General features: G+C 39.3%; 1 protein-coding gene across 2 annotated transcripts in view; it reads left to right on the top strand.

Moving 5' to 3' along the window:
- Positions 1–15,729, top strand: part of LOC143285073 (serine/threonine-protein kinase TBK1-like) — a 44,533-nt gene extending 28,804 nt beyond the window's left edge. Inside the window, exons 14-19 of one of the 2 annotated variants that reach the window (XM_076592273.1) lie at positions 245–361; positions 2,222–2,323; positions 5,140–5,236; positions 8,291–8,559; positions 12,621–12,692; positions 15,503–15,729. In XM_076592273.1, the coding sequence (XP_076448388.1) occupies positions 245–361; positions 2,222–2,323; positions 5,140–5,236; positions 8,291–8,559; positions 12,621–12,692; positions 15,503–15,551 (706 nt within the window). In that variant the 3' untranslated portion in view covers positions 15,552–15,729. The remainder of the gene's footprint in view (positions 1–244; positions 362–2,221; positions 2,324–5,139; positions 5,237–8,290; positions 8,560–12,620; positions 12,693–15,502) is intronic. The other variant, XM_076592274.1, reaches the window with a different exon arrangement.
- The last annotated feature ends 8,504 nt before the right edge of the window (positions 15,730–24,233 follow it).

Below are 24,233 nucleotides of genomic sequence, written 5' to 3'. Positions count from 1 at the left end.
TAAAGGTGTGGCTATATGTTGACAGTGTGGAGAAGCTAAAAGGTGTGGCTATATGTTAATAGTGTGGAGAAGCTAAAGGTGTGGCTGTATGTTGACAGTGTGGAGAAGCTAAAAGGTGTGGCTATATGTTGACAGTGTGGAGAAGCTAAAGATGTGGCTGTATGTTGACAGTGTGGAGAAGCTAAAAGGTGTGGCTATATGTTAATAGTGTGGAGAAGCTAAAGATGTGGCTATATGTTAACAGTGTGGAGAAGCTGAAGGTGCTTCAGGACCGCATGAGGAAGATCCTGACCATGTTCAAGGACAACCGCACCAAGAGGATCCTCAACTACAATGATGAACAGATCCACAAGTTTGAGAAGTAAGGAAACCCACTGTGTTTGTGTGTGTGTATGTGTGAGAGAGAGAGAGAGTGTGTGTGTGTGTGTTCATGTGTGCAGGTGAAAGTGTGTGTGTGTGTGTGTGTGTGTGCAAGTGTATGCGTGTTTGTGTGTGTGTGAATGTGCGTGCACGTGTGTGAGCATATGCATGTGTGTGTGTGTTTGTGCGCGTCTACATGTGTGTGTGGGCCTTATTGTGTGTGTGTGGGTGTAGGAATGTGCATATTATGATATCTGTACTGTCTGTGAGAGAATGTGTATGTGCATGTGGGTATGTGAAAGTGGGCATGTGTGTGTGTGTGTGCATGCATACATGTGTTGCAGATGTTACCTATAGCTGTCCTCCATATCCGAGCAGGAATTGATTTTCTTCTTGATACTTGTATTGATGTAGGATGGGCTTTGTTGTTCTTCTTGTGCCTTTGTGTGTGTGTGATTGTTTTCATGTGTGCATGTGCATGTGCAGGAAGGTTGGGGATGTATATTGTGCGTACATTCTGTCACTGGAAAATTGGGGTCATTGTATGTGTGTGTGTGCATGTGCGTGTGTGTGTGTGTTCATTTGTTCATTCTTTGTTTAACATCGTTTGTTCTTTGTTCATTTATTCATTCTTTGTTTAACATCGTTTGTTCTTTGTTCATTTGTTCATTCTTTGTTCAACATCTATCCACATTTGTGGACATTGTGCGTTTGTGTGCGTTTGTGTCTGTGTGTGCATGTGTATGTACTGTGTGTGCATGTGTTTTTTTTTTCAGCTGAGGTGGTTGACGCGATGGGCCTTATTGTGTCTAGGTGTAGTCAGTGTTGTCTCGCTACAGACATACACTAGAAACACAGGTTAAACAATTCAGAGAACTATACTGTACGACTTGAACTGCATGCTTGCTAAACAAAAATCAGACGACCTGATGTTATTGTTCTTTTGCGCATGCTGTTGCACATATTATTAGACAGAGTTACCTTTTCTTTTAACATTGTGTTACTTTTTTTTTTTTGTAGGAGAAGGTGGCAGAATGGATAAGATGCTCTGCCAGTGCAGTGTCTGTGAGGGTGTGGGTTCGAATCCCACTCTCTCCCTTTCTCCCCAAAGTTTGACTGGAACGTTTGACGAAAATACAAAAACATATTTCAGCAACAACATAGCCATCCGCCTGATGACCAGGTGCCTCACATGTAGCAATTCCAGCAGACAATCATATTCCGACTACACGCGGGGCACTGCCGCCTGCGAGACCACATGTACCAAATAAAGCTGTCACACACTCCTGACTGCCCGTGTAAGACAGGCCCACAAACCCCGGAGCACATCCTGCAGTCCTGCCCCCTGTATCAAGATGCACGGACACAGCAGTGGCCCTATGGAGCCACACTGGCAGAAAAGCTCTGGGGCACCAAAGAAGATCTCATCAAGACCACCACCTTCATCTCCAGCATAGGACTGCAAGTCTGAGACCATGATCACGGGGAACAGAAGAAGAAGAAGACTGGAAAATCGAACTGAGAGTGTAGTTGTTCGGGTGAGACTTTAAACTGAGGTCCCATGTGCAGCACGCACTTAGTGCAATGAAAAAGAACCCATGGCAATGTGAGTGTTGTCCTCTGGCAAAATTCTGTGAAAAATCCACTCTGATAGGTACACAAATATTTTTGAGCAGGCACTTCAGGCCTGACCAAGTGTGTTGGGTTATGCTGCTGGTCAGGCATCTGCCTAGCAGTTGTGGTGTAGCGTATATGGATTAGCCCAAATGCAGTGACGCCTCCTTGAGGAACTGAAACTGAATTGTGTTTGGATATTACAACATGACAGGGCGGTGACCATGCGAGGGTGTGTGTGTTACAGGAACAAGCTGTCGGAGCTGTGCACCCAGGCACGCTCCATGTTCACCGACAACTGCATGAGCAAGAGGAAGAACCTCTTCAAGGAGTACAAAAACTGGCTGGAGTAAGTGTGGTTTTGTATGTGTAGTTGTGTGGTTGTGTGTGTAGTTGTGTGTGTACGTGTGTGTGAGTGTGTGTGTGTGTGTGTGTGTGTGTGTGTGTGTGTGTGTGTGTGTGTGTGTGTGAGTGAGCAAGAGGAAGAACCTCTTCAAGGAGTACAAAAACTGGCTGGAGTAAATGTGGTTGTGTGTGTGTGTGTAGTTGTGTGGTTGTGTGTGCGTGTGTGTGTGTGTATGTGTGTTTGTGAGTGTGTGTGTGTGTATGTGTGTGTGGGTGTGTGTGGTTGTGTGTGTGTGTGTGTGTGTGTGTGTAGTTGTGTGGTTGTGTGTGTGTAGTTGTGTGGTTGTGTGTTTGTGTGTGTCTGTACTGTGTGTGTGTGTAGTTGTGTGGTTGTGTGTGTGTGTGTGTGTGTGTGTACTGTGTGTGTGTGTGTGTAGTTGTGTGGTTTGTGTGTGTGTGTGTGTGTGGTTGTGTGTGTGTGTGTAGTTGTGTGTGTGTGTGTGTATGTGTGTGTGTGTGGGTGTGTGTGTAGTTGTGTGGTTGTGTGTGTGTGTGTACTGTGTGTGTGTGTGTGTGTGTGTGTACTGTGTGTGTGTGTGTGTGTGTGTGAATTTGTGTGTGTGTGTGATTATGAGAGAGAGAGAGAGAGAGAGATGTAAAAAGTGAAGAATTTGTTTTCACACAAGGAAGATGAGATGGTAGTGCATAAGTAAAGTCAGTGAAGATGAAACAACATGATGATGATGATGGCATTGGTGGAGGTGATGAAGAAAAAGATGCTGGTGATGCATACAGTGATGATGAATTGTGTATGGTAGTTTGTTGCAGCAAAGCAACCAGATGAATATGGTGATAATAGTGTATATTTATATAACGCCCTTTCTCTCAAAGAGCTCAGGGTGCTTTACGTGAAAGAAAAGATACAAATTACATGAACAATTTATGACGACTCTTTCTCAGCCCCCGCACCCTCCACCACCCCCTGGTCCCCCCCACTCTCCCTCTCTCATTCATCATGCATCCAAATTGAGCTGACAGGCATGGAATAGTTTTGGGAGGAAGGAAGCTGAGAGTGCTTATAGATAGGTTTAATAATAATAATAATAATAATAATGGATACTTATATAGCACACTATCCAGAAATCTGCTCTAGGTGCTTTACAAAAACGCTTTTGTTAACATAAAACATTACATCTATGTTACATACACACACCAAAATGTGACTACACACACACACACACACACACACACACACACACACACACTGCATACATACATTTTAACATACATGTGTATCTAACAGCTACCCTAACACATACGCACACATAGGCAGGCACAAACTTACATAAACACACACACACACACAATACACATTCATATACATGCATGTAGTTATGTACACATACATATGTATACACACATAGTCAAGCACAGCTAACGCAAAGGAAGTGGACCTGCCACAATTGAACTTATTGCTGAGGGAAATTTTTTGAGACGAGATTTAAAAGATGCGAGGGAATCAGAATGACGGAGGTTATCAGGGAGCTTGTTCCTCGTCTTTGGCGATTGAAAAGAAAACGATCTGTGTCCAGGTTTCAAAAAGATGAATTTCTTTTTTGAAGAGTGAAAGGCAGAGATAGAAAATCAGATGAATGGATATGATGAGGAAGGTTGTTCCAGATATGAGAAGCGGCAAAGAGCACAGAACGTTCACCACAGGTTCTTTTATTGACACAAGGAATTTTCAGAAGGTAGCAGTCAGAGGAAGAGCAGTTCTTGAGGGAGTGCCAAATGCTGGTGATATGTGTAATGATGATGATGTGCTTGGTGTTTTTTTTCGGGTTTTTTTTTTTTTTTTCTTCTTCTTCTTTTTTTCCCCTTGCACTGAAGGTTGTATTTCTCCATTTAGAAATATCCGTCACAACCCTTTTTTTTTTAACGGAAAAGAAAAGAAAAACCCCAATAACATTACAACTAAGCAACACTTTTCACAAGTTTCATTACGCTGAAGATCGCTTTTTTAAAGTTAAAATAATAGAAAGAAAATAACATCGTTTGCAATTACAAAAACAGAAAAAAATGATATGGAAAATGAAGGTTGAGTCCATTTTAGTTTTAGATCAAATTGTGAAACCTGTCTGACAAGGAATAATGAAGTAACAAGCAAAATCTAGCACCTCTGTCTACTCAGAAGCAGACCAGCAAAAGATGATAAAATATTACTACTGATAATGATATTGATAATGATAGTCGCAAAAATAATACTGATGATAGTAAAATTAATGCAGGTAACAGCATTGCACAAATGACTTTTCAATACATCATTGTGAATAGAAAAGATGTACTGATGAATTGACTGGCATCTTTCAATAACGACTGGCATCTTTCACACATTTCTTTTAGGTTGTTACAAGGCGTTCATAGCAGAACCAGTCAGCCAGAAACCTATCATATGTGTGTGGTGGTTTGTCACAGCAAAGCAACTAGATGTGAGATGCTGGTGATGTGTACATTGATGATAATGTGTACAGTGGTTGGTTGCAGCAAAGCAACCAGATGTCAGATGCTGGTGATGTGTATAATGATGATGATGTGTACAGTGGTTGGTTGCAGCAAAGCAACTAGATGTGAGATGCTGGTGATGTGTATAATGATGATGATGTGTACAGTGGTTGGTTGCAGCAAAGCAACCAGATGTCAGATGCTGGTGATGTGTATAATGATGATGATGTGTATGGTGGTTGGTTGCAGCAAAGCAACCAGATGTCAGATGCTGGTGATGTGTATAATGATGATGATGTGTATGGTGGTTGGTTGCAGCAAAGCAACCAGATGTCAGATGCTGGTCTCCAAGGTTGGATCTACCATGTCCCAGATCAACGAGGGTCACACCCAATTGGTTGCCAAGCTAAAAAATGTATGTGTAGTCTGTGGGTGTGGGTGTTGGTGAAAGTGCATAAGTGTGTGTGTGTGTGTGTGTGCATGTGCGTGTGTGTGTGTGCGCGTGTGCGCACATGCGTTTGTGTGTGTATGTGTGTGTGTATGCATGATGTGTGAAAATGTGTGTGTGTGTGTGTGTTTATATTTGTGTTTCTTTTTTTTAAAGTAACAGCTTTTCACTTTATATTTTTCTCTTTAACATAGCAGCTTTTCACTTCATGTGATTTTAAAATGGATAGTTTCATATTGCAATTAGTTTCATTACTCAGATCAGTTCACTAAAGAGTCGCATTCTCTGCATGAAGTGTGTTTGTGTGTATGTATGTATGTATGTATGTATGTATGTATATGTGTCTGCATGTATGTAAACACATTGGTGAGGTTCTTTTGTGCACAGACATGTGAATGTGCAAAGTAAATGTTACATGAATTGAAGAGATGACTTATGCACCTTTTGTTTATACACACTTATTCCCATTTCCTTGCGAGGATGAATTTTTGTTATTTTTGCAAATTTCATAAATAGAACCAGAGACGCCAACTGTTCCAATTTCGCCGTATTTTGTTACGCTTGATCGCAGTTTGTTCCGACGTTATGCCAACGTCAAAATTGTTCTAATTATTTCATTTTCGATTTTATAGCATAGTCACATGCTTTCTTGTCATAACATTACCAGGACACTCTAGATCTATCGATCACGAGGCCAGGGCAGTCACTACTAACTTTGGTCTCAAGTAATGATGCTCAGCTAATCATGTGCATGTTTACTTGAAATAGCACTGAGTCGACCAGTCAGCTTAATCGTAGCATTTACACTATGTTGCAGGTAGGCCCAAGTGTGTATGCCTTGTGGATAAAATGTACATTTGCTGATGTGGCTCAGAATTCCAAGTGTTCCTACCAAAAATCTTGATTGTTCCTACAGAAACTTGACAGGGGTTGGCATCTGTGTAGAACCATAGTGTGTGTGTTTGGTTTTAATGTTTGCACAGGTCAAACAGTGAAGTTTTGCCTCGTGGTATAGACATAAACCAGTCCTGAGTATGATTGCATAGGAGGAGAAGAATTATCCCTGTGATGAGTGTGTGTGTCTGTGTGTGTGTGAAGACAGAGGATAGGTACTCTGTAAAGTATTCGTATCATCATCATATTCTAGGCGGAGACTTGTTACTCCAAGCTGGTCTCCGATGAGGATAGGCGCTCTGTAAAGTATCTGTATCATCATCATATTCTAGGCGGAGACTTGTTGCTGCAAGCTGGTCTCCGATGAGGATAGGCGCTCTGTAAAGTATCCATATCATCATCATCATCCAGGCGGAGACTTGTTGCTACAAGCTAGTCTCCGATGAGGATAGGCGCTCTGTAAAGTATCTGTATCATCATCATCCAGGCGGAGACTTGCTGCTACAAGCTAGTCTCCGATGAGGATAGGCGCTCTGTAAAGTATCCATATCATCATCATCATCCAGGCGGAGACTTGCTGCTACAAGCTAGTCTCCGATGAGGATAGGCGCTCTGTAAAGTATCCATATCATCATCATCATCCAGGCGGAGACTTGCTGCTACAAGCTGGTCTCCGATGAGGATAGGCGCTCTGTAAAGTATCTGTATCATCATCATATTCTAGGCGGAGACTTGTTACTCCAAGCTGGTCTGCAATGAGGATAGGCGCTCTGTAAAGTATCCATATCATCATCATCATCCAGGCGGAGACTTGTTACTCCAAGCTGGTCTTCGATGAGGATAGGCGCTCTGTAAAGTATTCGTATCATTGTCATATTCTAGGCAGAGACTTGTTGCTACAAGCTGGTCTCCGATGAGGATAGGCACTCTGTAAAGTATTCGTATCATTGTCATATTCTAGGCAGAGACTTGTTGCTACAAGCTGGTCTCCGATGAGGATAGGCACTCTGTAAAGTATTCGTATCATCATCATATTCTAGGCGGAGACTTGTTGCTACAAGCAGGTGTCCGATGAGGATAGGCGCTCTGTAAAGTATTCGTATCATCATCATATTCTAGGCGGAGATTTGCTGCTACAAGCTGGTCTCCGATGAGGATAGGCGCTCTGTAAAGTATTCATATCATCGTCATATTCTAGGCAGAGACTTGCTGCTGCAAGCTGGTCTCCGATGAGGATAGGCGCTCTGTAAAGTATCCATATCATCATCATCATCCAGGCGGAGACTTGTTGCTACAAGCTAGTCTCCGATGAGGAAGTACTTATCTGGGAGGTGGGTGGCAGAATGGTTAAGATGCTCATCTGCCAATACAGTCTGTGACAGTCTGGGTTGGAATCCCGCTCTCGCTCTTTCTCTCATGTTCGACTGGAAAATTGAACTTAGTGCACTGAAAAAGAATCCATGGCAACAAGAGCGTTGTCCTCTCAGAAATCCACTCGGATAGGTATGCATGCACCCAAGGCTTGACTAAGTGCGTTGGGCAGTATTGCTGGTCAGGCATCTGCCTTGCAGATGTGGTGTAGCATATTTATGGATCTGTCCGAACACAGTGACGCCTCAGTGAGAAACTGAAATGGAAACAAGCTTACATACATTTTGGTATGTTATTCCTACAGGTCATACAATGAATTTCTGTCTCTGTTTTTAGCCCAACGCTTAGATTATATAACAGATTGACATAAGCTTACAGTTGGGCCAACAGCAAAGTGAGAGCTGCATGATCAATGGTTTCTCCATTGCAATGGGAAGTCATTTGCAGCTTAGTCTTTTGTGAAGGACAGTGACTCTCAAACTAGGAGGCAAGATTGCACTGGCTCTTAGTGCTGCAGCCTTGGGGGCTGGTTGGTCTTTGGGAACCATCCCAACGTCGACTGTCCTAAAACCCTCTTGGCCGAGAGAGTGGGGACGTAGCTTGGGCAAGACACTCTCCACTGTTATCAAATTCTAGCCCAGACAGTCGGAACAGCAGTTGCCTCCTCTGCTGTCCTGATGGTCATAGTTGGACACGACTGACTATCATGTAAAAAGCATAGACATTAATCCTGAGCCTAGAGTGTTGACTGTGCAGGTGGAGACTCGGTGCTGCAAGCTGGTTGAGGACTGTGTTGACCACCTGAAGAAGGAAGTGGCCACCAGCCAGCTGACCCAGGCGATACCCATGCCCCCCACCACCACCACCACCAACACCCCTGCTGCTGCTGTGATCAATGGGTCCGGGCGGCAGGTGAACGGGTCTGGTGGGCAGGTGATGATGGACATGGGTGGTGGTGGGGGTCAGTTCAGTGGGACGCCCGCCCTGTCCTCTCGCCAGGAACGTCTGGATAGTCTGCTGGATGGGTGAGGGATGGAGAGACGGTCTTTTTTTTTTTTTTTTTTTTTTTTTCTTTTTGATTAAAACAAAATTTTATTCAGTAAATATGTCACACATGTACAGATAGACAGTGGAGCAACAACAAGCTAATAGCTTATATCGTGCTCAGGAATGTGATTAAATACATTTGTTTCGTTTGACGGCTGGTGGACGCTACACAATTGCAATTATGTTGAAATACACATTTTCCAACTGCATATAAACGACAGTCATTGCAGACATACATTGTTTCCCCCCTTTTTTTCTTTCGTTTTTTTTTTTTTGAGCCACCATGGAGATTAATATATTTAAAGAATTTACAATGAATATAAACACCAGTTTTAAGATACGTTGTTCACACAACAGAAAGCCGAAAAAGGTAAGAAAAACAAGTTAGTGAATATGATAAAGAAATGAGAGAAGAAGAAGAAAAAAAAAGAGAAGAAAAAATAAGAAAAAGATACACATGGATAGGGAATAACATTACACATAATCGTACTTGATTAGACCGACTAGACAGGAAGTATGGAAAGATTACATGTTCAATGTAGAAGATATAGTGAGTCACACCTACACACCTAGAACAGTGCATACTTAAAATCTACTGGATTCAGTGATGAACCTGTGTACAGTTTCAAATATCAGCATGTTTATGTTAAGTTGAAAATTGGAATTACTATGCAGGAGAGTATGTATCTGAATATATTCTTGGGGAAGATTTAAGACAGTATTTCTACGAGCCACGCTAAAACGCGGACACTCTGCCATTGCCACAATCGCAGAATGGATCATCCACTAAATGGCGATGAAACATGTCATTTCTAAGATCACTTGTCTGAAGACGTAGTCGACAGTGAATTATTTGTTCCTTACGTTCACCAAAATAATGATAATATATAGGTACAATGGAATCGTTAGCAGACAAGTAGCGTTTAAATGCACTTAGAGAGTTACAATTCTTGACATGATCAGGGAGAGAGTTCCACAGGGTTGTTGTAGAAGGAAAGAAAGATTTCCGATATATTTCAGTATGACATTTTGGAACCGGGCGTTCAAGAGGTCTACGTCTGTGGTATGGGTTCCTTACTGCAACAAGATCAGATAGAAGGTCTAACAAATAGTCTGGACACATGCCACTAATGATTTTATAATATTGTATAAGTTTGTGCCTATCTCTTTTTTCTTTTAGTGTACAAAAGCCAGACTCGTTACATAATTTTTGGTGATTGGTTCCACGAACAGCTCCAACAATGGTTCTTATTGCTTCCAAATGCAGATCCTCCAGAGAATTTGATAGTGTGGCAGAGTAATTATCCCAAATGATATCAGCATAATCAAAATGAGGTAATATAAACGATTTATACATTATTTCAAGGGATTTTCTACTAAGTTTATACTTATAACTTTTTAGACAAGAAAGTAACATGGTATCTACGCTAATTATACTTTGAATATGTGCGTCCCATTTGCAGTTGTTCTGGAGTATAATACCAAGATGTTTGTGTTTATCTGTCCTCAGTAAATGTGAAGAACAAAATGTAAGCGGTAGAACAGCGTTATTGTCTCGTACAAAGTTTAATAATTCTGTTTTCTCTTCGCTGAATTTCACTTTCCAGAGTTTAGCCCATTTGCTTATTTTTTCCAAATCTGAATTCAGTATTTCTGCTCGAGTGTATGGGTTATTCAGTGCTGAAGACATGCTTGTGTCGCCTGCAAAGAGTTTTACTTTAGATATGATATTGTCTACAATGTCATTAATGTAAATAAGAAATAAAAGTGGACTCAAAACTGAGCCTTGAGGGACACCTGCACGAATCTTCTTATAATCCGATTTGTCACCTTTAATTATAACAGCTTGATAACGATCTGATAAGTAATCTGTAAACCATTCGAGTAGTTTCCCTCTATTACCATTCACTTTCAGTTTGCAAATAAGTCCTTTGTGCCAAACACGATCAAATGCTTTCGATATATCAAAATATACTGCTTGTGTTGTAACTTTATGATCAAATGAAAGACAGAAGTCATCATATATACATAACAGTTGATTCACGGTGGAATCACCAGGGATAAACCCAGACTGTGAGGGGGAAATAATGTTATTTATTACCAGGAAATTGAAAGTATGTTGGTGAATACACCTTTCAAAAACTTTGCCCACACAGCTAAGTAGAGAAATTGGGCGATAAATGTTACAAGGATCATTAGATCCTTTTTTATGTAATGGGTTTACATGAGCAGTTTTCCATACCTGTGCAAACTTAGCTTCGTCAAGACTTCTGTTAAAAAGAGAGGTCAAGGGATCTAAAATAACTGGAAGTGATGCAATCAATAACGTATTATGAATTAGACCGGGTCCTACTGCTTTATTCTTGTTTAAATTGAGAATAACTTCTTTCACACACATAATGGTTAATATTATTTCTTTTAGTTCTGGGATGTGGAAAGGTATATTGGGCAGTTCATCATCCTCGCCTTCCAAAGTGGACTGATCAATGAAAAAGTTGTTGAAAACGTCTGCCTTTTCTTTGTTTGTATGATAAATATTACCGTTGTATAAAATTGGGGGAATTTCATTCGAGTCTATGCCTTTCTTTTTAAGAAACGATTTAAAGTCTTAACTCCCGAGAGCAAGGTTTCGGTTGCGCATGCGCACTAGAGCCTATCCATAAAAGGGAAAGGGGCGGAGTTTATCTATAAAAAGCGCGAGCACGTGTCCGGTAGAAATGTAAACATGTGGGAGGTGAAAGCAAAACAAAGACCGACTCACTGTTAGCGGAGAAAGATATCCGTGTACTCCTGCCACACAATGTGGTCGTTTACGGTTGCCAACGTCGAGGGGCTGTCTGCATGCTTTCCAATTCTCACCGGACAGTACCACGTGCTAGTGCTATTTTTATCTGACAGACACATCTAGCGCAAACACAAACGGCTCTAGCTTCGCCCCTTTTCTCTGCATTCAAATTTTGTATTACGTGTAGCTGACACATTTTGTACTTTCCAAAGTCAATTCAGGTCTAGATTGGAAGCTGCTAGGCAAATCTCGCTCTCTGCCATAAATGAAGCCAAACCGTAGCTTTATTAGGCTTTTATTTTGAATAAACCTTCACCGACGTCACAGTGTCAGACTCTGGTGAGAAACTGGCTTGATTCAAATCGCCCGCCATTTATAGTCCGGTTCAGGCTTTAACTAGTTTCCACCATTCCTTCTTACCAAAGTTGGATGAATTTGAAACTTTATGCTCTAATTCTGCAGTATAATTGAGTTTCCGTTGTTTTTCTTTTGCTACAACAAAATTACGAAATCGTCTAAATTCTAGCCAATCTTCTGGTTTATTGCTGTGTTTAGCTATGCTATGGAGATGCTTGCGTTCATCTATTAGAAATCTTATTTCATCTGTCATCCAGAGTACATCATTGGGGTGGACAGTGATAATTTTAGTTGGCATGCCTGTTTTTGCTGTGTCCATTAGAATTTGAGAAAACATTTCAGCACTTTCATCTACAGATCTGTTGCAAATAACATCGTCCCAGTCAACATGACTCAACAAACTGCAAAATTGTTCAACTTCTAATTTACTGTAATTATATATTGTTCTTCTAAAAGACCGCTCTTTCGCTACAGTGTCTCTGATGATGGCGCAAGGAACACTGTGATCATTACATACTGCTGGTAAAACTTCAGTAGATTTCTTTTTTTCTTTTTCTTTTTCTTTTTTTTTTCTAATGGTGAGCGGCTGAGTTTTGTGTGTGTTTGTTTGTGCGTCTTTGTGTCTGTGCATAGACGTTGGGGCAGGATGTGTGTGTGTGTGCATAACAGGAATGGATGGACAGGTTGCTAGACAGATGACGGGTTTCAGGATGTCTTTTTTTCTTTTCTTTTTTTCTTTAAATGACGAACATGTTTTTGACTTTTTTCATGTACTTGTATTCTGTGCTTTTAGTTCGATCATGTTGGTGTTTCTGTGTTTCGGACCTGTTCCTAAGAAGAAGAAAAAAAGAGGAAGTTACATGGAATTGATTGAAGTGCTGTGCTATGCCCCTGCAGGCTTCATTCTTCACGGAAATCTCTGGAAGAGCTGGAGATGCTGGTCTCAGAAAACACACAGCTGATCCGAAAGTGAGTTTGTGTGCCTGTGTGGTGTGTGTGTGGGGGTGTATGTTTTTTTGTGTGTCTGTGTTGTTGTTGTTGTTGTTGTTGTTGTTGTGTGCTGTGTGTGTGGTGTGCATGTGTGTGTGTGTGTGTGTGTGTATTCTGTGACCCAGAAATGTATTTACATGCTCAAATATTGTGCATGCTTGTTGTTTCCCTGTTCTAAGAAGTGGTTGTGTTTGTTTGTTTTTACATTTCTGTGGTACGAGTCAGAAATCCATTTTTACACACACACGCACACACACACACACACACACACACAAACATTGTGTACACATTATGATTCCCTGGTGCAAGAAGACTTGCACAAGCTTTGAACAGCCAATGGTTTACAAGTTTCTTTGTTTTATTGTGTTTTATTGAAAATAATTCTTTTCATCTTACCATATTTCTTTTGTGTGTGTGTGTGTGTGTGTATGAGAATTTGTTGGTTTTTTTGTTTTTGTTTTTTGGGGTGGGATGGGGAGGTACCATATTTTATTCAATTCTTTTCATTGTTCTACCTGTTTTCATTGTTTTCCCAGTTTTCATTGTTCTACCTGTTTTCATTGTCCTACCTGTTTTCATTGTTCTACCTGTTTTCATTGTTTTCCCAGTTTTCATTGTTCTACCTGTTTTCATTGTCCTACCTGTTTTCATTGTTCTCCCAGTTTTCGTTGTTCTACCTGTTTTCATTGTTTTCCCAGTTTTCATTGTTCTCCCAGTTTTCATTGTTCTACCAGTTTTCATTGTCCTACCTGTTTTCATTGTTCTCCCAGTTTTCGTTGTTCTACCAGTTTTCATTGTTCTACCTGTTTTCATTGTTCTACCTGTTTTCATTGTTTCCCCAGTTTTCGTTGTTCTACCAGTTTTCATTGTTCTACCAGTTTTCATTGTCCTACCTGTTTTCATTGTTCTACCAGTTTTCATTGTCCTACCTGTTTTCATTGTTCTCCCAGTTTTCGTTGTTCGACCTGTTTTCATTGTTCTACCAGTTTTCATTGTTCTCCCTGTTTTCATTGTTCTACCTGTTTTCATCGTTCTCCCTGTTTTCATCGTTCTCCCTGTTTTAATTGTTCTACCAGTTTTCATTGTTCTACCTGTTTTCATTGTTCTACCTGTTTTCATTGTTTCATTGTTCTACCTGTTTTCATTGTTCTACCTGTTTTCATTGTTTCATCGTTCTCCCTGTTTTCATTGTTCTCCCTGTTTTCATTGTTCTACCAGTTTTCATTGTTCTACCTGTTTTCATTGTTCTACCTGTTTTCATTGTTTCATTGTTCTACCAGTTATCATTGTTCTCCTAGTTTTCATTGTTCTCCCAGTTTTCATTGTTTCATTGTTCTTCCAGTTATCATTGTTCTCCCAGTTTTCATTGTTCTACCAGTTTTCATTGTTTCATTGTTCTCCCAGTTTTCATTGTTTTCCCAGTTTTCATTGTTCTACCTGTTTTCATTGTTCTCCCAGTTTTCATTGTTTTCCCAGTTTTCATTGGTCTCCCTGTTTTCCTTGTTCTACCTGTTTTCATTGTTCTACCTGTTTTCATTGTCCTACCTGTTTTCATTGTTCTACCTGTTTTCATTGTTCTACCTGTTTTCATTGTTTTCATTGTTCTACCTGTTTTCATTGTTCTACCTGTTTTCATTGTTTCATCGTTCTCCCAGTTTTCATTGTTCTACCAGTTTTCATTATTCTCCCAGTTTTCATTGTTCTACCTGTTTTCATTGTTCTACCAGTTTCCCCAGTTTTCATTGTTCTACCTGTTTTCATTGTTCTCCCAGTTTAATTGTTTTCCCTGTTTTCATTGTTCTACCAATTTCATCGTTCTCCCTGTTTTCATCGTTCTGCCTGTTTTCATTGTTCTACCAGTTTCATCGTTCTCTCAGTTTTCATCGTTCTACCTGTTTTCATTGTTCTACCAGTTTTCATCGTTCTACCAGTTTTCATTGTTCTACCTGTTTTCATTGTTCTACCAGTTTTCATTGTTCTACCTGTTTTCATTGTTCTACCTGTTTTCATTGTTCTCCCAGTTTTCGTTGTTCTACCTGTTTTCATTGTTTTCCCAGTTTTCATTGTTCTCCCAGTTTTCATTGTTCTACCTGTTTTCATTGTTCTCCCAGTTTTCGTTGTTCTACCTGTTTTCATTGTTTTCCCAGTTTTCATTGTTCTACCTGTTTTCATTGTTTTCCCAGTTTTCATTGTTCTACCTGTTTTCATTGTTCTACCTGTTTTCATTGTTCTACCAGTTTTCATTGTTCTCCCAGTTTTCATTGTTCTACCTGTTTTCATTGTTCTACCAGTTTCCCCAGTTTTCATCGTTCTCCCTGTTTTCATTGTTCTCCCAGTTTAATTGTTTTCCCTGTTTTCATTGTTCTACCAATTTCATCGTTCTCCCAGTTTTCATCGTTCTCCCTGTTTTCATTGTTCTACCAGTTTCATCGTTCTACCTGTTTTCATCGTTCTCCCTGTTTTCATTGTTCTACCTGTTTCATCGTTCTCCCTGTTTTCATTGTTCTACCTGTTTTCATTGTTCTACCTGTTTCATCGTTCTCCCTGTTTTCATCGTTCTCCCTGTTTCATTGTTCTACCTGTTTTCATTGTTCTACCTGTTTCATCGTTCTCCCTGTTTTCATTGTTCTACCAGTTTCCCCAGTTTTCATTGTTCTACCAGTTTTCATTGTTCTCCCAGTTTTCATTGTTCTCCCAGTTATCATTGTTCTCCCAGTTTTCATTGTTCTACCTGTTTTCATGGTTCTACCTGCCAACAAGAAAGTGCAAGGTGTTTGTCGATGTTTCAGTTTTGGATCATTGACGGCAGAGGAAGAGAGGAACGGTGACATGGCATGAAGGGACGCAGGACGGACTGTCCACCACCACCTCCTGTCAGAACCATGATCAACACTCCTTCTCAAGAACACGACAGGGTGACAACGTCAGCTGAAGCCACCATGCAAAATGTTCAACTCAGAAACAATGCGGGGTGTTATTGTTTTGGACTTTGGACGTGGTTTTGAGATTGAGAGGGTATTTGGGGAGGGGTGGGGGGGGGGGGGGGAGAGGGGACTCAGGAGGTCAGGTTGTGGAGGGGGGTGGGTGTGTGTGTGGGGGGGGGGGGGGAGAGTTGAGGAGGTGCTGAGGGTAAGGGAAGAGGGCAGGGGGGTGTGGGGGGGGGGGGGTTGTACTACGTCTGCTCAACGATAACAGACATGCAGGTACTAGGTAGACAGTTTAAGAAAGCTTCGAAAAGCGTTCCATCCATTTGTTTCATTCGTTTCTTCTTTTTTTTTCTTTTTTTTCTTTTTTCTTTTTTTTTCCCTACACCTTTCAGCTGGTCAAGCATCACAGAACATTAATTCATTCGTTAATTAATCCTGTGTCAGGATGGCGCCTGGGGCATCTTGACTCTGGCCAGTCAAGCCAGTTGTTCCAGACCTTTCAGTCATACACAAAACAATTCACCTAATTGGAAGTTGGTTGTTTTAAGCCAGGCATGATTTTATTTTGTTGTTGTTGTTGTTTCTTTACTCACTTGTGTGAATAAAGTGAGTCTGTGTTTTGACCTGTTTTTTTCTGTTTGTGTGTGTGTGTGATTGTGTGTGTGTGTGGGGGGGGGGGGGGGGGGGGCTTGGGGGGGTGATTGTGTGTGTGTGTGTGTGTGTGTTAAACTTTAACATTAGTATTTTCTTGGCTACTACAAGTAGTATAGGAACCAAAGTTGGCAGAATGGTAGGTATAAATAGGACCTTTAAAGTCACTCCCTTTATGATATGTTAAAGCGGTGAGAGGTCAAAAGATCAAAGTCATTATTTGGCAAAATAGAAAAAAAGCTTGACTGAGATCATATCTTAAATCCAGATTTTGTCAGAATTGGTCTTGTGACTGTGTTTATGGATGCAGCATTATCCCTAAAGAAATTCAAAATCATAGGCTAATGTTCAAGGTCACAGCTTGGCATATGATATTGATTGGAAACATTTCTGCGTGCAAGAGAGAGGTCTTCTATATGATCTTCACCAAACTTGGTACAATGATTGGTCATGGTGGAAACGAAACCTGTGAAAAGAAACCAGGTCAAAGGTCAAGATCACAGCATGGCCTATATATTGGGAAAATGTAAAAGCATGAAAGAACTTTGGTTTTTCATCCAGTATCCATCAGCATGGTATTCCATATAGTGAGTTTTGGCCAGAACATCAGTGCTTTGTAAATCAAAAATTCAAAGGTCAAGGTCACATGAGTATGACTTTTGGGCAGAGAATACATTTTCCACTTATGTGGGGTTTTTTTCTGTTTGTTTATTTTTTTAGTTTTTGACTCACTTGTGTAAACAAAGTGAGTATGTTTTAACCCGGTGTTTGGTTGTCTGTGTGTGTGTCTGTGTGTCCGTGGTAAACTTTAACATTGACATTTTCTCTGCAAATACTTTGTCAGTTGACACCAAATTTGGCATAAAAATAGGAAAAAACAATATTGCACCTCTGGGATGGGCACAAAAAAAAAAAAATAATGAAGCCTAATTATATGCAAACTGCATTTACTGTTATATTTATATTTTTTGTATTCTCTAAACTTGGCACTTTGATCTGATATTCTGACCCAACAACTAGAGCAGTCATTATTATCATTTTTTGTTCAAACAGGAACTTCTTTTGCTAAGCATGGAAGTTTTATTTATTTTGCAAACGTTTTGGTGCAGATAGTAAAGAAGGGAAATTAATCTGTAATTAATGCTAGGGGAGTTAATTTGCTTTAAACTGATCTTTCTCATCTTAAACATTACATTTTGAAATTACACTCAATACATAAAAAGCTTGGATTTTTTTTAAAGTGTATCACAAGTGAGTCTTGAAGGCCTTGCCTCTCTTGTTTTTTGTTTTTTTTTTTCATGATTCTTTTCTTGGATGAAGTGTGTATCCCAAGTGAGTCTTCCAGGAGACTGTTTTGTCCAGTGTTGCCCACCATTATTAACTCATTCTACATCACAGCTACATGTCTGCTGCAGCTACCCTGGACCAGCACTACACGAGACCACTGCAGAAAAGAACAGTGATTCATGAAAACAGCTAAAACTGATGGAGAATTGTTGATTTTATTGGTCAGATAAAACTTCGTTTTCATGCTTTTAGAATCCATAAATGTTTCAGTCTAAAATGCCAGCTGTACCAAGCAAGAATGAACAAAATTAGAATAGTGTGTTGAAACAAGAATATTCATACCTGGTCCACGGGGGAAGTAATCATGGCGTGTGTTAACTCGTGCCTGGAGTAGAATGGGTTAAGTATTCTGATATTTTTTCTTTACTCTTTGCACCAAAGTTCTAGCTCTTTTTTTTTTCTTTTTTTTATATATCATCATTATTACAGGACATATGACAACTTTTGTTTTATTTTGTTTTTGGCTTTAGTTTTGCAGCACAGGTTTCTAGTATGTTTGTGACTTGAAATCAAAAGAACAAGAGAGGCAAGGCCTTAGACTCACTTGTGATACACTTAAAAAAAAAAAAAAAAATCTAATCGTTAAAATGTGTTCTGTATTTGTTATTATAAAGCTTCGGGTTAAAAAAAGAAAGAAAAAAGTCCTAACCGATTCGAACCCCGCGTGTTCGGGTGAGAAGAAACTGTCTTACCGATTACACTATCGTGGCTCCTTAACTGACGTTCTAAAATTTAATATTTGAACAAATCAATTGTGGTATTCGCAGTGAGAATGCTGTTTAAATCATATTATTCTGGTGTATCTTGGGCATTCAAAAAATCTTTAAGGGCAATAAAAAAAAATTTTTAAGTCCGCAGTAAAGGAGACGTGGCTATCGCCACAATCACACTGCAACATTTAGCCGTTTTCTCTAGATCTAGATAGATGTACAAGTTTAGTTACACCCGCCGGGAATGTAGTACAACACGGTCGATTCAATTTCTCTTTTATGTTCATTCTAGTTTTATAGTTTTAAAGTTGATATGAAAATTTAGTATTTTGTTAAACTAATAACATGTAGAGCCAAGTACAAGTACTTCTAAACGTCGTAAGAAGTGAAAAGGACTTCATTTTGAGAAAAGTCAAGACTGGAAATTTTTTCGTTTCATCATGATCATTTCAAGGGTATTAACTCGCATGGTTTACAATTTTTAACTGTGAATTCTGACTGATTCTGTGGATATTTTTATGGCAGTTTGGGGCACAATCCAGTAAGTGATGAGGTGTTCACAAATCTTTATCTGAATAAATATTTAACGGTCTCCTTCTCCAACTTTCCATCACATGTTATCATGTATTGTCCATTGAATATAGGATTGAACGGGCAGGTCAGCAACTTGAAACAAAATGGCGCCATTCGCGTTCGCGAAGAATATGAGCACACACTTTGAATGTGTATAAATATGTGTATGCAATTGATTTTTGCCCATGACCTTCAGGGCTCAGCCAATGGATCTGTAAAGTCCACTCGTATTGATTTTAGTATTTTCCGAAAAAGACCACTTGGGCGAATGAACATAGTGAAAGCCCTGTACACTGAGAGTAAAACACACAAGCTTTTTATGTATTGAGTATAATTTCAAAATGTAATGTTTAAGATGAGAAAGATCAGTTTAAAGCAAATTAAATCCCCTAGCATTAATTACTGAGTAATTTCCCTTTTTTACTATCTGCACCAAAACGTTTGCAAAATAAATAAAACTTCCATGCTTAGCAAAAGAAGTTCCTGTTTGAACAAAAAATGATAATAATGACTGCTCTTGTTGTTGTGTCAGAATACCAGATCAAAGTGCTAAGTTTAGAGAATACGAAAAGATATAACAGTAAATGCAGTTTGCATATAATTTGGCTTCTTTTTTATTTTTTTGTGCCCATCCCAGAGGTGCAATATTGTTTTAAACAAGATGACTGGAAAGAACTGAATTTTTCCTATTTTTATGCCTAATTTGGTGTCAACTGACAAAGTATTTGCAGAGAACATGTCAATGTTAAAGTTTACCACGGACACACACACACACACAGAGACAACCGAACACCGGTTTAAAACATAGACTCACTTTGTTTACACAAGTGAGTCAAAAAGCAGTGAAGTCTTGCCAAAAGCATAGAAATAACGGAATGAATGACCCAATAGTGAAAACAAATCAACTTGATTGATGGTAAATGAACATGTAAGTGATGAAATAGACATGATGAAATGATTAGAATAGACAAATGAGTACCTAAGTAATTATAAAGGTTCAGAGTGGTTGTGGAAGGGTGTATTCTAAAAGTGACCCATTGCGTGTGCCCTGTGGGACAGGGAACATCAGATTGTTGATGTGATATTCAGTGAGCGTTTCCACTTTCAAAGGAAAGTACCTGTTGTGTATATACAGAATTGTGAACAATGAACAGAATGATGAAATTTCTCTCTCTGCTCGCCAACCCACATCTGTACGTCTACATTTCCACTGAGTGTTTGATATTACCATTGAGTTTGTGATATTGCATGGTCAGTTATTATGTACATACATGTACAGATGGGTGTGAAATGCAGTAGTAAGGTTTTGATTTGTGGATATTGTCGTGTTCTTTGAAGGAGAAAAAAACAACAAATCATGAATATTGTCTTGTTCTTTGAAGGAGAGAGAAAAAAAAAAGGAATCATGAATATTGTCTTGTTCTTTGAAGGAGAGAAAAAAAAATGATCATGAATATTGTCATGTTCTTTGAAGGAGAAAAAACAGTACAGAATTGTACAGTGCAGTATTACAGAATACAGCAAAACACAGTGCAGTATTACAGAATACAGCAAAACACAGTGCAGTGTTACAGAATACAGCAAAACACAGTGCAGTACAGCATTACAGAATACAGCAAAACACAGTGCAGTGTTACAGAATACAGCAAAACACAGTGCAGTGTTACAGAATACAGCAAAACACAGTGCAGTGTTACAGAATACAGCAAAACACAGTGCAGTGTTACAGAATACAGCAAAACACAGTGCAGTGCAGTGTTACAGAATACAGCAAAACACAGTGCAGTGTTACAGAATACAGCAAAACACAGTGCAGTACAGCATTACAGAATACAGCAAAACACAGTGCAGTACAGCATTACAGAATACAGCAAAACACAGTGCAGTACAGCATTACAGAATACAGCAAAACACAGTGCAGTGTTACAGAATACAGCAAAACACAGTGCAGTGTTACAGAATACAGCAAAACACAGTGCAGTGTTACAGAATACAGCAAAACACAGTGCAGTGCAGTGTTACAGAATACAGCAAAACACAGTGCAGTGCAGTGTTACAGAATACAGCAAAACACAGTGCAGTGTTACAGAATACAGCAAAACACAGTGCAGTGTTACAGAATACAGCAAAACACAGTGCAGTGGAAAACCGTATAAAAGCCAAAACAGGGCCAATCAATACACAAATGAAGGCAAACCAAAAACACAAACAAGAAAACAACAGAATATTGCGATGCAAAATAATTGCAAGTGTAACTGGTAAGAAGACCCCAAGACATCTGTGATATCTATCAGATGTGGATCATTTAAAAAATACCACCATGATTCATGATGTTCTTGGTTATTCATTCTGTACAAAACTCAGTTATAAATAAGAAAGTGTGACAGAAGGTTTGCATTTCATATGGTGACATGTTTTCAGCGGAAAAGTTAGAATGCATGCGCAGGTTTTCTTTCAGATTCCGGTAATGTCTTTTTCGTTCATTGATGCATAATTGCAGTGTGTACAAAACTGGTTTTGTCAGAGGTTTTTTGTTTTGTTTGTTCAGATCTCAGAAAGAAATCAGTTTTGTCGTGTTTGTGTGTGTGTGTGTGTGTGTGTGTGTGTGTATGTGTGTGTGTGTTATTCTGGACAGAGTGTGCAAACAAGTATTGCATGTGTACTTGGTGTTTGCTTCTTGATACTTTTTGGCAGTGGAATGTGTACATGTGTACATCAGTATGCAGATACGCTAAATGTTCCGTATTTTGTAAAGTTCAATCATAGTTTGTTCTGATGTTACGCCAGGATAAAATTGACCGAGTTCATTTTTGACTACATAGCCTGGTCACATGCTTTCCTTTGGTAACATTACCCAGACGCTCCAGACGTATCGATCACGAGGCCAGGGCAGTCACTACTAACTGTGGTCTCACGTCTTGATGCTCAGCTAGTTGCATGCATGTTTACATTGAAACAGCATTGAGTGGACCAATCAGCTTAATCTTAGCAGTTACACGGTGTTGCAGGTTGGCCCAAGTGGTCGTATGCCTTGTAGATGAAATATATGTTTTTCACACACCTGTTCCCTGTGCATGTGCAGATGGAAGTATGGTATTACATTTGCACCTACTCTTTTGTTTTCTGACACAAATTTATCAAATGATTATGTAATTATTTCTTTTTTCACCATGTAATGAGCATCAGAGGTAAAAGAAACTTAAGAATTTGTATTTGATTTTTTTTTTTATATATAAAAAAGAAAGAAAAGACTGCCATTATAATCTTTTAGAGAGAAATCAAAATGAAAGTAAAGAAGTAGAAATTGTGTATCTCAGTATGGATTTGTCATTTCCTCTCTCTGTGGCCATGGCTGTGTTTAACTCACTCAGTACAGCCAATCCTCTCTTCTCCTCTACACAGACCCCTCGGATGTCCAGTGGGTGTCTGAATGACCCAACCTTTAGCTTCCGTCATCAAAATTGTGGTATTCTTTGTCAACATTCACGTCTTCAGTATAAGAGCCTTCCGCTTGCAATATTTTGATGATGGTAATTGGGGTGAAATGCTGTTAACGTCATCTCTTTCGCCGTTCGTATGGAGAGAGTTAAACCTGGAATATGGAATAAAAATTAAAAAAATGAAAAGGCTAGCAAATGAACCAAAAGTTCCACTGTTATGTGTGTAATGGTATGTACTGATATGTTGTCATCCCTGTTTCCTGGTGACTATCAGGCAGTCTTCAGTTGCTGAGAAATTGGTGCTCAGTACTTTGAGAGGAAGATTTTGCTGCTCAGTACTTTGAGAGGAAGATTTTGCTGCTCAGTACTTTGAGAGGAAGATGGAAGATTTTGCTGTTCAGTACTTTGAGAGGAAGATTTTGCATGCTGTGGGTTCTCTGTGTGCTGTTTGATGCCCTTCATATGGTGTCCAGATTTTTTTTTCCCCACATTCTCATGTGCTGCTGTTGTTGTTGTTTTCATGTAAAGGTTATCATGATGTTTGTTTTCTGTTCTTCTGTTCTAAATTTTTCATCTAAAGGTGGTTGTTTTGTTTTGTTTTTTATATTTTTTTCTGTTCTCCTTTACTGATTATTCCATGTAAAGGTTAAGATATTTGTCTCCTCTTTTCCTGTTCTAATCTCTCCATGTAAAGGTTACAACATTTGTTCTCAGTCCTTCTGTTCTAATCTTTCCATGTAAAGGTTACAATATTTGTTTTCACTCCTCCTGTTCTAATCTTTCCATGTAAAGCTTACAATATTTGTTTTCACTCCTCCTGTTCTAATCTTTCCATGTAAAGGTTACAATATTTGTTCCCAGTCCTCCTGACCTAATCTCTCCATGTAAAGGTAATATTTACTTGGACGATGTACAGCACCGCTTTCTCTTCTTCAAAAACAGAGACTCATTTTGTCATAGTATCAGCGTGCACATGTACAGATATGTAGAATTGAAACGGAGAGAGGGGAAGATTGGAAAAAAACGTTTTCTTTGCTCTTTTTGAAGTTTTGCTTAAGTTATAGAAAATGACAAATTGTTCAGAATTTTCCCTTTCATTTATTTATTTTTTAAATTTTATTTTATTATTTTTTTAGGGCGGGGTTGCATCATGCTGATAGAGTTGAGTGTGTTATATCTGTAGAAATATTTATCTATATTTGATGTCTTTGTTAAGGTCAACTGGAAAATCTTAATTATTCTACAGTCATTTTGAAACTTTGTTGACATTTTGTTACATTTGTAATATTATTTGTGTAGCGTTAATGCTGAAGATTACTGGAAATTAATCACTTGTAAGTAAGCTTTGAAGTTGTAGCCTGTGGCAAGATTTTGATGAGAAAACACATTTTTGATGAAATATTTTATTTCTTTTTTATTTTCTTGCATACATTTTTCTAGTTTTCAGTTATTAACAGTTACTCCACCTTCTGAAATTCTATGTGAGAAAATTGCTGTTTTTCTGTTGCTCTGTTTCTTGCTCTTAGTCTTTCTCTCTGTCACCTCTCTTTCTTTCTTACCTTTTACATTGCTGGGCCATTCGCTGTTATTTGTTCTAAAAAGCATGGAATGTATTTTTTTAAAATTTTCTTTGGAAAAGGTGCAGCGTAGGAAGGTGGCTGAATGGATAAGATGCAGACGTGGCTGTATAGTGTCACTGAGGATCAGGGTTTGATTCCTCCTCTTGCACTTGAAAATCGAGTCATTCGGATGAGACGATGACGGGCACAATAGCCGAGTAGTTAAAGCGTTGGACTGTCAATCTGAGGGTCCCGGGTTCGAATCACGGTGACGGCGCCTGGTGGGTAAAGGGTGGAGATTTTTACGAATCTC

The sequence above is a fragment of the Babylonia areolata genome, chromosome 8 (genome assembly GCF_041734735.1).
Source record: "Babylonia areolata isolate BAREFJ2019XMU chromosome 8, ASM4173473v1, whole genome shotgun sequence".
In the NCBI taxonomy this organism is placed as follows: Eukaryota; Metazoa; Mollusca; class Gastropoda; order Neogastropoda; family Buccinidae; genus Babylonia; species Babylonia areolata.
The sequence above is the reverse complement of the archived record's forward strand: the minus strand, read 5'-3'. Positions and strand labels throughout refer to the sequence as shown.